The following is a 16,316-nucleotide window of genomic DNA, read 5'->3' on the forward strand; positions in this document are numbered from 1 at the left end:
TTCCATTTCCCTACCCATTGAGGGAGTTTCCTTCAGTTCAGTTGAGAGAGCAAGGGTAGGGGAGATCCATTTATTAGTAAGTTCTGGGTTTGCAGCATCTGGTCAGCCCTCACATATGCTGTAAGAGCCATCTATGACACACTAATTTTCTACAGATTAATGAAACATGGGGCCAGTTATTTCAATATACTTTATTTTAAAACAGGTAGGTCACAAAGCACTAAGCTTAGCCCGTTCTGCCATACACAAGCTACAAATACTTGTTTGACAGTTGAGGGTCAGTCTTTAGTAGCATACATGAAAAGTGAATAAAAATCCATATAAAACAATATTCAAATAGTTTCCATAGGAACACAGATAATTGTGACCCATCTCCTAGTCATTTTTCTTGCATTTATGCCAAACCTAAATGTTAAAAAAAACACTTAAAAATTCTACCAAGAATTAAGTTAACAGTCCCCCAAATGCCCTAAATTCAAAGACTAACCTTGCACTTAGTTACTAAATATTACCTATACATTAATACTAGCTGAAGCACAAGTTGCTGGATATTCAATTCCACTTTCCCAGGCACAAGAGACTGGCAGACTAGCAACATCCTGCTCTTCCACCTCAGCTAGGAACCCCTGCTCCTTGATCTGCTGCATTAGTTGCCTAGAAAGAAAAAAAATAAAGAGTGAGTCAAAAACTGTTTCAATGCAATCCACCTAAAAATGTACATTTTTTTAAATTGCCAGTGAGTATGAAATTAATTCTTCATGCATCATCTGCAATCCTGATATTATCATAGAGGGAAAAAATTAAAAATAATTAAAGCAGAATCCATGCAGGTCACTTGCGGCTGGCTAGGGTTTAGGGTAAGTGCTAGTACCAAGCTGATTTTACCATTTCTGTGTAGGATTTAGATTTGCAAAGATGCACCCATGCAGCTACATCTTTATACCTCATGCTATACAGATTTACTGACTTAGTGCTCAATAGTTAGAATTTCAGATGTGAAAATCCCGGACAACTTGACTGTTACTTATCCCACACCCTCACATCACTGGGTAACTTGAATCAAGAAGTATGGATAACAGACTAGGAATATAAAGGAGCTGACCAGACCAGTATAAAACAAGCAACTCCTTCCATATTCAGATAAGAGCTGTACTGAAACACAGCTGAAAAGAACTTCAGTTAACTGAGTTTTTGGACTTAGTTCATAGATTCATAGAAAGGTTGGGATGCAGCCCAGGACAGGTTTGGCTTTCTGGGCTGCAAGAGCACGTGGCTGGGTCAAGTTCAGCCTCTCACCCACCAACACCTCCAAGTCCTTCTCAGCAGGGCTGCTCTGGAACTGTTCATCCCCCAGCCTGGATTCATACCAGGGGTTGCCCCCATCCAGGTGCAGCACCTTGGACTTGGTCTTGTTAAACCTCATGAGATCCCCACAGTCCCACTTATCAAGCCTGTCCCGGTCTCTCAGGTGTGGGGTGGCATCCCATCCCTCAGATGTGTCAATAGCGACACTCAGCTTGGTGTCACCTTATAGTTCTAGTCATCCTAGGTATGTAAGGCAAACAGTTGTGCCCCTGCATGGCTCCTCATGTATTACTGGTTTTTACTTAGACATATGTAATAATCTTGTCCTTGATCTTTCACAGTTTCTAGTCACGAATTTAGTTGTTAACCTCTAGACTATGTAGATGACATTGCAAAAGACTTTTGCCTGTCCTAGAAAGATCTGCACCGTAATCTCATTGATGCATGCCTCTCAGTTAAAGGCCAGCCTTTATCACAGAATTCTCTTGTCAAAACAGAAAACACACATAGGCCTGAAAGAGGGCTGTGCTGTGGCCTTACAGTTATGTTTGCACAATTAAGCTCAGCATGCCTCAGACCGAGTATTAAATTTTAACAGCAACCTAGTGATACAGTGAGAAAAAGCAAATTATTCTCCCACTGAGCCATTTTTAGTTCAATTAGACACAGTTTTGGAGTGCTAAGGGAAGTCTAAAGGCTTCACGTGTTTTGAAAAATGCTTCAATTGACTGGAGGTTTCACTAAGGGAAAGAAAAAATAAAAGCCCTGCTTATACTGGCAGGATTAGAAGAAAAGAGGAAGCTTCCTCTTACTTTTATGTCAGGAATTCCCCTGAACATAAAGATTTTCAATAAATTCAAAAGCAACCCAACAGCAGAGGTAGTCATGCTTTAGGGTAACACTTCTGCCCAAAAGCCCTCCGCCAGTTCAGCAGGCAGATACCAGTAGAGAGGTAAGGGCTTCCTCTTACAGGAAACTCCACTTTTATAAAAGGTGCAATCCATTAACCTGTGTTACAATGCAGAGCACACAGGTTACTTTAAGTTGCTGTTTAAGCTGCAGTTTCACAGTATCCTTGCACTTATAAGGTAGTCCTACTTTCTTTACTTACCTGCTTAATAACTTCCCATGGAGATCTAGCACTCTGCACTGAGCACTGAGCCAGAGCTCAACCTAAACCAAGGAATAGCTCTCAAACAAACATAGAGATCATACTGTGAAGCAACACTTGAACATCCCTGCATCCTGCAGTCAGGATTTAGTAAGCTACTAACTTAGAAGACAACATATTATAACTGTGATTGACTGGTCTCTGATTACAAGTCACAAGCTAAATGTAAAGAATTCATAATGATTCTGTATGTTGTGCAAGAGTGAAAACACTAGCTAGAATTCAGATTAATGAAGTCTCCTAACACTGCCCCTTTGAAAGCATCTTTCCTATAAGTATGTACAACAGAGAAAAGTAATTAGTAGCATCAGCATTTTTCTAACCACACAGCAAAAGCTTTCAGAAGCACTGCCTTCTTCCCCAACAGGAGGTTTTACAAGAACTGTGGCACCAAAACTACCCAGAGTAGCCAACTGATAGGAGCTATTTATTACAGTGATCTCAGAAGTACTGATGGATCAAGATACTTAGTTACTAACCATGCTGGTCTTGACATCACATAATGTATTGTTGGCCTCTGGAATCCATTGAAAGTAGAAGCTGCTGCAACAGTATAGGCACCCATGTTTTCAAACAGGATCCAGTCACCAACTTGCAGCTCAGGCATATTGAACCTCTCAACAATCCGATCTAAGCCATCACACGTTGGTCCCCAAATGCTGCAGGAGTAGCAGCTGTCATCTGGCTTAGGCCGCTAAAGAAGAGAGTGCAGTTTAATTAGTTGACTATAAAAACAGAGCTTCCAGAAGTAATATCATAGTGTAACATTCCTCCTCTGAAGAAAAGAAAGAGCTGCTGCAGGTTCTTCACCTCTGGCTTTGAGTTCATTCCACTGTGTGCGTCACAAGTTAAACACCACAGTCTGGCAACATGAAGGGAGCAGTGAACTGAGAAGTGACTGCTGTGACAAGGATTCTCCTACACTCATGATACGTGACTAGTATGCGATATTTCTGAACAGACATACCTTTTGCAGGACTGGCTTAACATGGGCATGATCATACAAGATGCAGTTGAATGATCCATAGACCCCATCATTCACGTAGTACATCAGAGTTTTGTCATTTGCATCATCTTCATCTGGAAGAAGTCGGGACACCAGTGAGAAAAAGTCTTGGAAAGACACACACAGTTGGCTAGATCTAAGTCTAGGGCTTGATTTACATACCATCAGAACCTGTTTGCTCCTTTAACACAATTTTCTTTGCAATGATGTTGACTGCCAGCGTGAATGCTGATGCAACATAGTATCTTCCTGGCTCTGCAATAATATTTATTCCGGAATCTGAAGGGAAGTATTTATCCAGTGCTGGGTTGATTACACTTGTGATCTAGGGAAAAAAATCAGATGCCAGTATTAGAATTTCAGCAGCTACTCTGGTGCTACCTTAGAAGTCTGAGATGAAGTAAGACCCTCAAATTCAAAATTATATACTAGTGAAACATGTAACATCTATTAACATCTATTGTAATTTCTATTGAATGCTTTAGCTTTTTTTTTCTTATTCAAAATGTCATTTGCAATTAAATTTACTATATACAGAGCAACAAAAGCATACACCACTTGCAGCCTAAAGTATAAGTAACAAAGCAGGTCATGTTGGAGGCTGAAGGAAATCACCCCTCCTAGGCTCATTAAACCATCATTAATGCCCTGCAAGTCCCCACACTTCAAATCTGATTTGTAGTCCACTTGTAGTGCTGCTACTTATGCACTATTCCACAGCTTACTAAATCCTAAAGATGCCATCTCATGGGATCATAAGCATACAGAGGGCTTTACCATCATACTTGAAATTCAGCTGCCTTCATGAACAGTTATTTCCAGGTTCTGAAGTTATCTTGAAGCTGCCTTCAACTGCAACATGACTGTATCTTGCCATGGAGCCCAATGACATTACTTGCTTTTGATACCTCACACGTGCCCATACTGCACTATGAGAAGCCAGACTTCATTAGGAGGTACCAAAAGGGCTACAATGTTATCTCAACTATTATAGGAAAACGTATTATGTAACCTGCTGTATCCTCGTATTAACATGTAACAGTTAACACCTCCTTCGGTTAGAAGGCAAGGTGCTCTGACAACACTGCTTTAAGTGGAAGACCCGGCAATATTCAGCCCCCTTGCCTCTTCCAAAAGCACACCTATTGCTGAGGTAAAGCAGACTGGAAAACACCGAGGAACTTAATTATCCAAAAGCTAGTCCTAAATCAAATCCGACACTGACCTCATATGCTGCCACCCCTAAGGGCAGTCTGGGTTTAAGACTACCCTTTCGGCCTATTTAGGAGCAGTGCCAATCTATGCAGTCTCAAGTACAGCACCAACTGGAAGAAGTCTATGCCAGTAAGAATCAAGTCTATAGTTAAAACTGGCTTTACTTTTTTGAGACTTCTGCATGCTTGTGCAGTCATTTAGCTATGTATCTAATGAACTCATCTAATTTTCAGAATAATTCCTCTTTCCCTCTTAATTACATTTCTGACCAAGCAGACATTTTTGCAAATGTGTCTGCATACAAACAGAAAAAGCAAGATTTTATTTAATCCAGATCAACACTCAAAGCAGATTCCACAACCTGAGAACTTCTTAGCAAAGCTATACCTCTTCAAATTTAAGCTTGACATCTTCAGAGCCAGGGAAGCCACCACCAATATCAAGCAGATACATATTGAAGCCAAGTTCAGCCTAAAATGAAATGAACAGCAACACTGTCAAAAAAAGTTTATATTTTACGTCAGTTTATAATTTATCATTTTAGCTTAAAAAGCAACATGAAGTCATTTCATTAACACTTGAAACAGAGCTAACACATGTTCAAGTAACAGTAATTTGAATTTTAGCTGCCAATTTTAGTTCTGCGAAGCTGGTCAAAGTAAGCTACCAGGACCTAAAAAATTCCAACATCAAGTCAGTGGACTTAGCTAGCTTTTAACCCCATAGCAGTTGTACACTTCATTCAGTTTTGCCACAACAGTTGAGCAGTAGTTCCACAGAAAGCAGAAAAAGACTTACTCCCATATCAAACACACAGCGGGCATCAGAAATGGCTTGAACAAAGGTCTCTGGGTCTGTACATCCACTTCCAACATGGAAACTAGAAAAAGATGCAAAATATCAGTTGCTATTTGGCAAATTACTCAAGAAGTTTTGTATAAACTCATGTAATCACATAAAAAGGCATCTCTGTTGTCAGGTAGACCTGACAATAGAGGAAGGAAAGGAAACTTATTTAGTACAATTGTGTTTTGATACTGTCAGCTCACCTAACTCCAACAATGGAAAGGTCAAGCTCTTTTGCACGCTCCAGAAGAAGCCTGCTGGTCTTAAGTGTAGCCCCAAATTTAACACTCAGACGACAGACTGCTTTGGAGTCATCGGTGGTAATGCGCAAGACTAACCTAGAAACAGGACAAAGTGAGCAGTTGAGTTTCAATATAACAGACATCATCACCAGGCAGGTATGATCTCAGAATGAGACCGAGCTTAAAGATACAAGCTGCTCTGTGTATCTCTCCCTGAAGTGCCAGTAAACTCTACAAGATTAGATTTCACTAGTTAAAAGTATGCTTATTAGTTCACAGTTTTGCAGACTACCTTTAACTTATGAAAAACAAGTTTCAGATAAAGCAGATATTTCTGTATCTTGAGAACCCATGGAAGAATTACAGAACAATTAGCATTACTTACTTGGCTTTTGGATGGGCCCTTGCAACTTTCATTAGTTCTACTTCACTATCAAATGTCATCATCTGCACACCGCTGCTGGCAGCATGTTTGATTTGAGATACTTGTTTGCAGGGATTTGCATATATTATTCGCTCAGGAGGCACACCAATGCTTTGTACCAGTTGTATTTCAGTCTGAAGAAAGAACAGATTACACTTGTAGAAGATATTTCTAGATAGGTGATTAATGTAATCAGAATTACAAAAGCAAAACCACTCGGTTATGCTGAATTTTACACAAACATGGCTTGTAAGGCTGCACAGATACCAGCATCACAGATCAGAAGATAGTTGAGATCTCACCTTACTAGCACAATCAAATCCTGCCCCAAGTACAGCAAGTGTCTTCACAACAGCTTTGCTGTCGTTGCATTTTACGGCATAGAAGGGGGTCACCCGAGGAAGGGCCTTATGCCACCGCATATGCTTCTTCACAATGTCCCCGAGGTCAGCAACATAGAAGGCATCTTTATCATCCTAGAGCAAACACACATCTTAACCTTACAAACAACAGATAACAGGATAAGCCTAGAGGTCAGCATTTGAGGGGGCTGTCTTGTGGATCATTTGCAAGGACAACTTGTTCTATTAGTTTATAAGTTTGTAGCATCATGAAATGTAGTGGTTTTCCTATCATACTTACAGAAGATGACACTTCATTTATTTTTTGGTCAAGGATATCCTTGGCAGTAAAGCCTTCATCAAGGAAGGTCAGCTCAAATTCTTCTTTGCTGAAGTTACTCATGACTTCCAAGATTTCAGGTTTATGTGAAAGGACTTGAGTATGAAGTGCTGAAAAAAAAAAGTTAATTATTAAATTTGAGTTCATATAGTTTACATTCAATACTTCACTTAGATTCATATAGTCATTATATGACCACTACTTTGTGCTCATATAATTTACAATTATACAGCTCCTACAGTGATCACTAATAGCTGCATAGATTAGACACTTGCATAATGACAGAACAGATGTAATCAGAACCAAGGAGGCAGGCCAAAATAATCTTGCTAGCTGGAAGGCAAGTTCTCCCCTGTTCAACAATTCTATGATGTTCTGAATCTGCTCAAAGAAAAAAAGCAATCAAATAAATACTTTCAGTTATTATTAGTCTGGCTCTCTGGAAGTTTCTGCTCTCTTTTCCTTCACCTCCACATCAGAGCTACTAATATTATGGCTAGCATCTACTTACGACTTTTTTTTTTTTTTTAACAACTCCTAAGCACTATTTTAGCTCACCAGTTTCAGAAGAAAGGGTTTACTTGTTATTGCCAACAGAATCCAAGACTTTACTGACTTCTGAGTAGTAACAACTCTCATTAGGTCCAAGCCAGGTAAATATCTGGATTCTCAATACAATTCAGACTATGCATAGAGCAGACATGAGAACAGGGCTTTCCTTGAAGTTGCTCTGTTGGCTACTAATGACCTCCAAGCTACATGAGAACCTCAGCTGTCATGAGTGGCAGATACATACTTTGAGACTGGTTCCTAACTCTGACCTGCAGAAAAAGTCTTAACAGGGATCCCAATTAGCACTTCAGAACAAGATTTTACAAACCTTCATTGCTAACACAAATCTACCTGCTAAGTAGAAAGTCCCTTGAGAACTACAGCTAAAGAGCAAAAGTGCACTCCTCTGCCATCCATGACCCACGAAGTCCATGGGCCACCTTTTCAATGGGTAGTCCAAATACAGAACAGCATTCTCCATCAAGCTGTTAAGCAGAGTGTGTGCTACCTTTCAAAGACCTCAGCATTGCAAGTCACTCATGCAACGGGATCCAGCCTCCTTCCTTCTCCCAGCAATTTTTACACTCAAACTGGTCATGCAGACTAGGACTGAAAATTATGCAAATTCACTAATAATTGAGTAATTGAATAATTCACTAATTTTATGTTACTGTTTCCCTTATTTTCAAAAAGTCTGTGAATTGAAAAAGGATGTTTTATAGCTGTCACAGTTTAACAAGACCAACAGAAAAAACCCCAACAGAATCATTAATTCCATATATGTATATAAAAACATGCATTGAATTTTATTGAATAACTTTGAAACATCAGCAATTATACTTCATTTCAACCTTGAGAAACCTATGGCAATAAGAACTGCTTCATATCTTTTGATCATTTCTCACTTATCAGAGACAAATCAAATTTGAGATTCAAACTAGATTAAGCTTTGATTCTAATAAACCAAACAATCCACTGAACCTCATTCTCCTTCTGCTCTCATTCACGTGCAGTGGTAATTCTACCACAAGCTGGATTAAAGTCTTCTCTTTAAAGCCTCTTTGAAAGGACCATAAGAAGCAGCAAATTAAACACTTCTCAGGAGGTGCTTGTTACTAAGGAGAAGTTGCATCTCATCATAGACTTGCAGCTTTGCAGAATGCAGTTCAGGGACTTCAGCTATGGTTAAGAGATGTGAACACCATCAGGAAGAATTTAGTTTAACCTCCCCTCTGCAGAGAGCTGCATGAACAGTGCTCTTCCTTTTAACATGTAAAAGGGAAATTAGTTTTACTGGCCACAACAGATTTTGTTAAGAAGTTTTTGCAAGCTTTCCATCTCCACCTCATTGCACAATTTTAACTACAGTGTAATTACACAGCATATAGACAGAACACGATCATGTAGGTGCAAACTGCAGCCTCCCAAAGGATGTTTCTATTTGGACTGTGAGCAAAGTGTCTGCAGCTCCCCCCGAAGAAAGGCAATTTACGCTCATTTAGAATTTGTTCTCCAGAGCATTTCCCTATTTAGCAGCTGTACTTAGAGCTGAGTCATGCCTGCAGGCTCGGTACTCAAAGAGCCAAGCTGCGTCTTGAAAAGGTGCCCGAGGCGCCCCGACTCCAGAGCCTGCAGAGCGCTGCGGGCTGCACGGACGGAGCCGGCTGCCCTGCGCTCACCGACGCCCTTCTCCCTGCGAAGCCACACGGTCCCGCAGCAGAGCCCGACGCGGCCGAGCTGGAGCTGCGCTGCCCGGCTCGGCTACGAGGCACTGCCCAGCCTGACACTGCGGCTTCCCGAAGAGGCGCCTGTCAGCCCCGGGTTGCACCTTCACTACAGCTCACATCACCCTGCGGCTCGGCCCCCACCCCGAGACGCCCGGGGAGCAGCGCTTGGGAAAAGGGCTCGCTCCCCATCCCTCGGGGTACTCAAGGCCAGGTCGGACGGGGCTCCGAACAGCCGGGTCTACTTAAGTTGTCCCTGCCGTAGGCAGAGTTAGACCTGTGTGGTCTTTAAGGTCCTTTCCAACCCAAACTACTCTGTGATTCTCTGCTCTGCTCCCGGCCCAGGCCAGTGCCCGCCGGGTGTGCAGGGGGGTAGCGCCCCGGCGCCGCTCAGCCCAGAGGCGAGCCCGGCCGCCTCAAGCCCTGCTTCTGCCACGCACCTGCCTTTCCCCACCCCGGAAACAGCCCGGCGGCCACGGCGGGGCCGTCCCTTCCCCCGCTGCCGGAAAGCGCCGCCAATGCTCCCCAGGCGAGCCGGTCTGGCCCGCTTACAGCCGCCCGGAGCTTCCCGCCTCCCCACCGGAGCCGGGGATTCCCCGTACCCGGCGGCAGCACCGGCGCCCAGCCCGGGCCGCGCCGCTTGCCAGCGGCCCCGCAGACACGTGGCTCCGCGCCGGCCGCTTCCGCCGCGGCCCCGCCGCCCGCCCGCTCCGCTCCCCGGCATAGCCCCGCACATCCCGCCGCCCGCCTCACCTCGCAGCGGTGGCGGAGCTGCTGTCAAGCCCCGCGGCAGCCGATCCCCTCGCTCCGAGCCGCCTCCCCCTCCTCCTGCGAGCCGGGCGCGGTGCGCGGAGCCGGGCGGGAGCGCCGGACCGGCTGAGGAGGAGCGGGGCTGGCGGGGCGAGCGGGGCGCCGCGGCTGACAAAGCTTCGCCACGGCCGCCGCGCTCCTATTTATAGCGCCGCGGCGTCGCTGTGGCAACGCACCAGCTCAAACCAGCCGCGATCGGCTGGGACCGGGCGCGCTCCCACCGCCGCTATTGTGACGTACGGCCGAACATGCGCACGGCGCCGGGCGCCCCTCGTCCGCCCCGCCCGGCCCGGCCCCTGCCCCTGTCCGGCCCCCGTCCGGCCCCTGCCGTGCGCCGGGCGTGCCGAGCCTCTGCGCGGGCTGTGTCCTGCCCGGGCCCCTTCCCCCGTGGGGCCTCCCGGGACGGGATCCACATGCGGGGTGATGTGCGCGACCCCAGCGCTGCGGGCTGCCAGCAGGTGCATGGCCCGCGCCGTCCCCGCCGCCGGTTTGGTACCCCGGGGTCGGTACCGCAGCCTTAGCGTGAAAAAGCAGCTGCAGGAGGCCGGAGGGTTGTTGGCTTCAAGCGATGCCTTTGGCAAATGGAGGAAAGCACTGCTGAGCCAGGGGACCCGGAGTGTGTCACACCCGGCGTGTCGGTGGGGCGACAGAGACATCCAATTTGTGCGGCCCTCGCAGCCGCTCTGCTCGGCACTGGCTGCTGTCCGCAGCGATGCTGCCCCTGCCTGCATCTCTGACCACCGAGGTGTTATCCAAAACACTTCCCCTAACACTGACCGGAGTTTTCCATCCGCTCTTGTTCTGACACTGGTAGTTGTTTCCACTGTAAGGTTATTTTGTATTACTGGCTCGTTTTAGAAATGGGCGTCCACGGAAGGTGTAAGAAATTATCAATTGATCCTTTCAATGCAATTTTGGTTTAGCCCTGAACGACGGTGCTTTCTGCCCTTGTCAGGACAGACATTTTCTGCCCCTCTCCCCCTCTCTTTAAAAAGTTTAAGCCTCACCCCATGGTAGATAGACTAAGTCCCTGCCCTATGGACCGAGTTCCTGCCCTGTCAGTGTTTGTAGGAGGATGGAGCTGCCCTTGCCATGCTGAAAAAGTGATTTTTACACCCAGCCACCTCTGGAGCATTTGTAAGAGAGGCGAGTAACCTTTCTGCAGTCCCTTGCTGCAGGGCAGATCTCAGGGTTCTCCTGCTCCCCATCTCGAAGTCACCAAAGGCTCTTTTAATGACTTTATGAAAGTAGGCATCTGGCAGCCCCTACCCTCCTGCAGAGCTGTGAGTGAGTGTTGTAAGGGAGAAAACCCTCCATCCCTCATGGGGAAAAGTGATGGGAAATGCTAGCTACTGTGGGATGTGGGATACTCTGTGGAAGTATCCAAAGCAAAAGGTTGTGCTCACTGGCCTCAGAGTTTCCATCCTCCCACCTCTCCCAACAAGCTCAGGCAGCAGCAGATCAATGGGATGACCTTGCCCACCCCATATCCCCTGCCTTCTGGAGCTAGATGGAGGGTGGAGGGCACCAGGCTGGGGCTGCAAAACAATACCTTAAAGGATTGAAATAAATGGAAACACCAAGCAGGTAATGAGCAAAATGTGGATTGGGACACAACCAAAAGAAATGCCAGGGGACAGAGGTGCTGGTTTTGGTTAAAATAATTTAATGAAAGTAAGAACAAAATATTCTAAAGTACTTTAAATATATATATATATATATACATATATATACACACACTTGATGTGTGTGTATGTCATCACACATCCAGGCATCAATTACAGAAAATTTTCTAAATAAGAGCAAGGAGTGGGGAAAAACCATTCCAGTGTGTAGCACCTACATCAGCTGGTCCTAAGGACACTACCTGCCCTCAACAGTAATTCTGCTGCAGTGGGGCCACTGCACAAGCATTGTCTTTGCTGAGATAACTCATCAAAACCCCTGAGGAATTTCACACCACCTCCCCTGACAGTTAACAGGGCAAATAATGGGGTTCACATGCCTCTAGGTTTGGCTCTGTGGGCAGCAGATATAATTTCATTTTTCTTCTGCTGACTGTGAATAAACAGGGATTGCAGAATCACAGAGTAGTCTGAGTTGGAATTAAGCTTTGGAAAGGCAGACAGAGAGGGAAGGGAAGGGCTGTGCTACCACCACAGGAGCCAGCTGCTCTCTGAGCTGGCTCAAAAGCAGGGCCTGTGGCCTGGGTAATGACAATGGCCAACACTTGGCACCAGCACTCCAACACAACTCTGGTACTCTCCACCTTCTCCCCTCTGGCTGGAGCTGGAGCAGAGCCTGTGGCTGTCCCCACGGGTGTCCCAGTTGACTGACCTTAGCTGGGGCAGGGGGACAGGGGCCAGTGGGTAGCCACTGCCCTGGTGTGAGACAAAATGGAGCTGTTCCCGAGGCTGGGGAGCAAAGGCTGGACTGCTCCAAGGGAAAGAGGTGACAAAGACAAAGCCACAGGATGCAATTACCTGAGGAACTGATGCATTTTGCAGATACTTAATAGCAATGTTTTATCAGCTCCTCAAAATGATAGGATTACCAAATACTTCATCCTCCTCCCAGTTCTTGTCTCTGGAGGATCCTTGAGAGCTAGTGGTGGCAAGGGCTGGCTTTCAGGAGCATAATGTTTGCAGGAGGTGCTCCAGTTCAGGACCCCTGAGTCCCTGTGCCAGAGGACAGTCAAGGGCATCTTTCAGGTATATCCAGGTACAAAAAAGGAGGCATATCCTTTGCTTCCTCTTTCCTGGCTAGTGCCCTGAGGGTGTGGCCAAGCTGCTCTGAAGGGCATGAGCAGCTGCCCAGCTCCACCAGTCACAGGGAGAGAGCAGGGGCAGAGCAGATCCTGGGTGTGAAGAACTGGGGGATGCTCCTACAGCTCTTGGCAAGTCGTCACCAGTCTCAGACTACCTCATATGAAGCAGTTGCTTGGGCCAAAAACGTTTTCCAGAAGAGGGCACTGGAAAAGCATTTGTTGGTAGGAGACTGTGACCATATCTTCCTGATATTTCTCCTCCTCACTTTCTCTCCACGTAGGGCTCTTGCTTCTGTGGAGGGAATGGGGAGGACTCTCCGACTCCCTATAGCTGTCAGTGTCTCCTACATTTTGCAGGACAGCAGCAGCAGCCTGGTGGGCCCTCACCCTGCTGAATGATGGGTGTCCTAGATCTTACAGACCCCTAAATTGGGAGGAGCTGGAGCCAAGCCCCAGATTCCTTGAGCTTTGGCCAGGTGGGAAGAGCTGCCCTGTGGGAGAGAGACGAAGTGGCCAGCACCACCACAGCAGCTGGAGAAAACCTTAAGGCAATGCCTGGCATTTCTCAGCTGCTTTCCTTTGCTCTGAGTCTATCCAGGGTCTTTGTGCTTCTCAAGAAATTAAGCCCTGTGACAGCTCATGGAGGCTGGTAAATAGTACCTCCACTTTATGGATGAAAATGTGACTCAGAGGAAGATTCAGTGACTTACCAAGGATTGCAGAGAGTAAATTCCTGATAGGGGTGTGCTGAGATGTGGGCCCATGTGAAGTGGAGGTACTGTGTGGGCTGGGGGATTCAGGATGTGTGCATGGGGGAATCTCATGGGGCTATCTCCAGCTCTCTTGGGGCAGCAGCTCTTCATTACCTTTCAGTCCATTGACACAGAGAAAAGAAAACCTACAAATTGTCCCTGTCATCCAACAAAGACTGTAAGAGAAAAAAATGTTTCCAGGATACATTTTTCGTCATCTTTTATTACACATTTTCTAGGCATTTGAATACAGTTTCTTGCAACTCAGTGCTACAATGTGATTTTGAATCCTTTTGAGTCAGAGCATCCAGCTTGAGAGTCAGTGTCTAGCAGCATGCCCACACATGGATGAAGAGCAAGAACAAATTCTTCCTCTGCATGCAAAAAAAAACAATCCCAAAAAACCTAAACAAAAGGAAGAAACCCATCCTGGGAAAAACCACCTCTGACAACTCAGATAACCTCTGACAACTAAAATAACTCCTTGCAACGGCTAAATTAAAGGAGACAGAGTAACCAAAATTCCTGTGAAGTGACTAGAAAACTTTGCTTTGCAGCTCAACTCCAGAAATGCTTAGGGATCTGTTTTCTGATTTGCCTTTTTTGGGCTTAGTAGCCCAGTTAAAAATTAGTTCAAAACCTCACATGCCATGAGGTGAAACACATAACTCTGACATTACTGCACCATTTTTGTGCCTGAGCCTTGTCTAATCCTTCACAGTTACAAATTTGAGACAGATATATATGAAAAATAAATTTTAAAACTCAGTCCTCTTGTGTGCATGTTGTTAAATATACTTGATACATCAAGGTGTTTGAGTACTCAAACACCTTGATCATCCTCAGTAAGAGCTCGGCACCAACCAGAAGTGAGCCAAATAGTGAGATTTGACTCTAACATTGTTATAGTCAATTCATGGATTCTGTAGGCAATATATGATGGTATAGCAGAGTTTAAACACTTGGTATTTTAACAGGCTCCTCATCTTGTTCTCGACAGTGTCATATTCAGGGAATGAATGAGTTGTGATCTTACCTACACACTACCCACTGCAAACAGCCAAGAAGAAACAACTCATATTGAAAACCTCACATTTTGGATTATGACTGGAGTTTAATTTGGGATTAGTTTAATCTGATGAAGAGAAGTTTAAGAGGTGATTATCTCAATGGTAGCTACAAAGATCGTGCAAAATTCTCAGCATTGTCAGACATAGGGAAGAACAATGGCCATAATTTGTGACACGGGCAGTTCTGGTTGGATATCGGAGAAACTTCTTCTCCAGGAGAGTAGTGCAACCTTGAGACAGAGGTGGGATGGTCATCCTTGGGGGTTTTCAAACTTCAGTGAGAAAAAGCTGTGGCTGACCTGCTCTGGTGCCTGCTGATAGTCCTTTTTTGGGTGTGAGGTTGGGCAGGAGACTTCTTTTACAGCTGGTATTTCCGGCACTGTGTTTTGCACTCAGATAAGCCCATGGGTGATGTAAACAAACCTCATGACATTTTTTTGACTCGGTCCTCTAATGGTGTGAGTTGAGGTGTCTGCATGCCAGAGATGTGGCAAGGAAGGCACAGAGGCATGTTGGGATGGAAGATGGGTGGCCACTTCTCCCAGGACCCTGCTTCCTGTCTGTGGCACAGCCCCTGTGTTGGACCAGTGCTTCAGACAAGGACATTGGCCAGGATGGTCAAACACCCTTGCAGGCAGGGGATGGGCAGTGTGCTGCTTCAAGCCTGTGCAAGGGGGAAGAAAAAGCAGAGGGCTGTCTTTGGGAGAGGGTCATGGGTCTGCCAAGACTGTGCATCTGTGGCCTTGTTCCCTGCAAGGGGTAGTCCTTTAGCAACTTGTGCCTGAAAACCTTCACTCGCCAAATCACACAGGGGAAAGGGCCAAAGAGTCACATCTTATGTGTCAGGAATGATATTTCATTCTATATCCATTAGTGGGCTTTTACCTCCCTTGTTCTCCAACAGGTTAAATAAACCTCTGAAAAGCTGAGTTTTGGAAGGGTCAGAATTCAGATCCAGATTTTGTCATCTCTTCAGTCATTTAATTAATAAGATGGAATAACAAGCAAATAGTGCAAGTAGTGGTTTTATGGAGTGAGACAGAAAGTTGTGTGTCTCAATGTGAAGCCTGGAGGCATACAATGATCCTTTCCTAAACAAATTGAATCCTACAATTGTGCCATTGATGGGACCTGCCTGAAGTCAAGGGCAGCTCTATGCATGAAGTGGTAGAGCAGTAGGAAGTATCAGGCCTTAAGAGGTACATTTTCATCATAATGTTTGAAGATTTACGTGTATAACTACGCAACTCAGGGTGAGACTGTGCCTCTAAGGCAAAATATATGAGCTCATATAAAAAATTTATCATTATAATAGCAATTTGCATTTCTATAGAACCTTTAATCTTAGGATCTCAAAGTGCTTAACAAACACAAATTAATTAATCCTCACAACTCTTCTGCAAGGTAGACATGTATAATGGAGAGTCGCTAGCAGCTAGCTTTCCATTATAAGTCTCATTTTAACTACCTCCTAACTTTGCCAAAACTAAACCAATACACACAAAAATTTCACAAGAATGATCTTGTCCTGGGGTAGGATCTTTTTAGAAACTGTGGAGCAAATAGGATAAGATAGTTTAAGATAAGTAGGTTAAATGGGGAAACCAGAAAGACATCTCTGAATGAATTAATGCACAGTCCATTAGTCCAGAGGGGAGGGAAATACAGAATTTGGGACAGACACATGTTTCTCCATAACTTGCTGGAATTGAGATTTCAAGGTGATAAATGATTATTCATTATCCACTCTA

General features: G+C 45.1%; 1 protein-coding gene across 1 annotated transcript; it reads right to left on the reverse strand.

The window, feature by feature from the left end:
- Nucleotides 1-176: 176 nt before the first annotated feature.
- ODC1 (ornithine decarboxylase 1) lies at nucleotides 177-10,215 on the reverse strand. The gene is made up of 11 exons (XM_018920763.3): nucleotides 9,920-10,215; nucleotides 6,852-7,000; nucleotides 6,512-6,685; nucleotides 6,171-6,343; nucleotides 5,747-5,881; nucleotides 5,496-5,577; nucleotides 5,085-5,168; nucleotides 3,645-3,807; nucleotides 3,444-3,556; nucleotides 2,956-3,170; nucleotides 177-654 (listed from the first exon to the last, which is right to left on the reverse strand). The coding sequence occupies exons 2-11, from the start codon at nucleotides 6,951-6,953 to the stop codon at nucleotides 513-515; spliced, it is 1,383 nt and encodes a 460-aa protein (XP_018776308.1). The 5' UTR covers nucleotides 6,954-7,000; nucleotides 9,920-10,215; the 3' UTR covers nucleotides 177-512.
- Nucleotides 10,216-16,316: the final 6,101 nt, after the last annotated feature.

This window comes from Serinus canaria, chromosome 3, assembly GCF_022539315.1.
Source record: "Serinus canaria isolate serCan28SL12 chromosome 3, serCan2020, whole genome shotgun sequence".
Lineage (NCBI taxonomy): Eukaryota > Metazoa > Chordata > Aves > Passeriformes > Fringillidae > Serinus > Serinus canaria.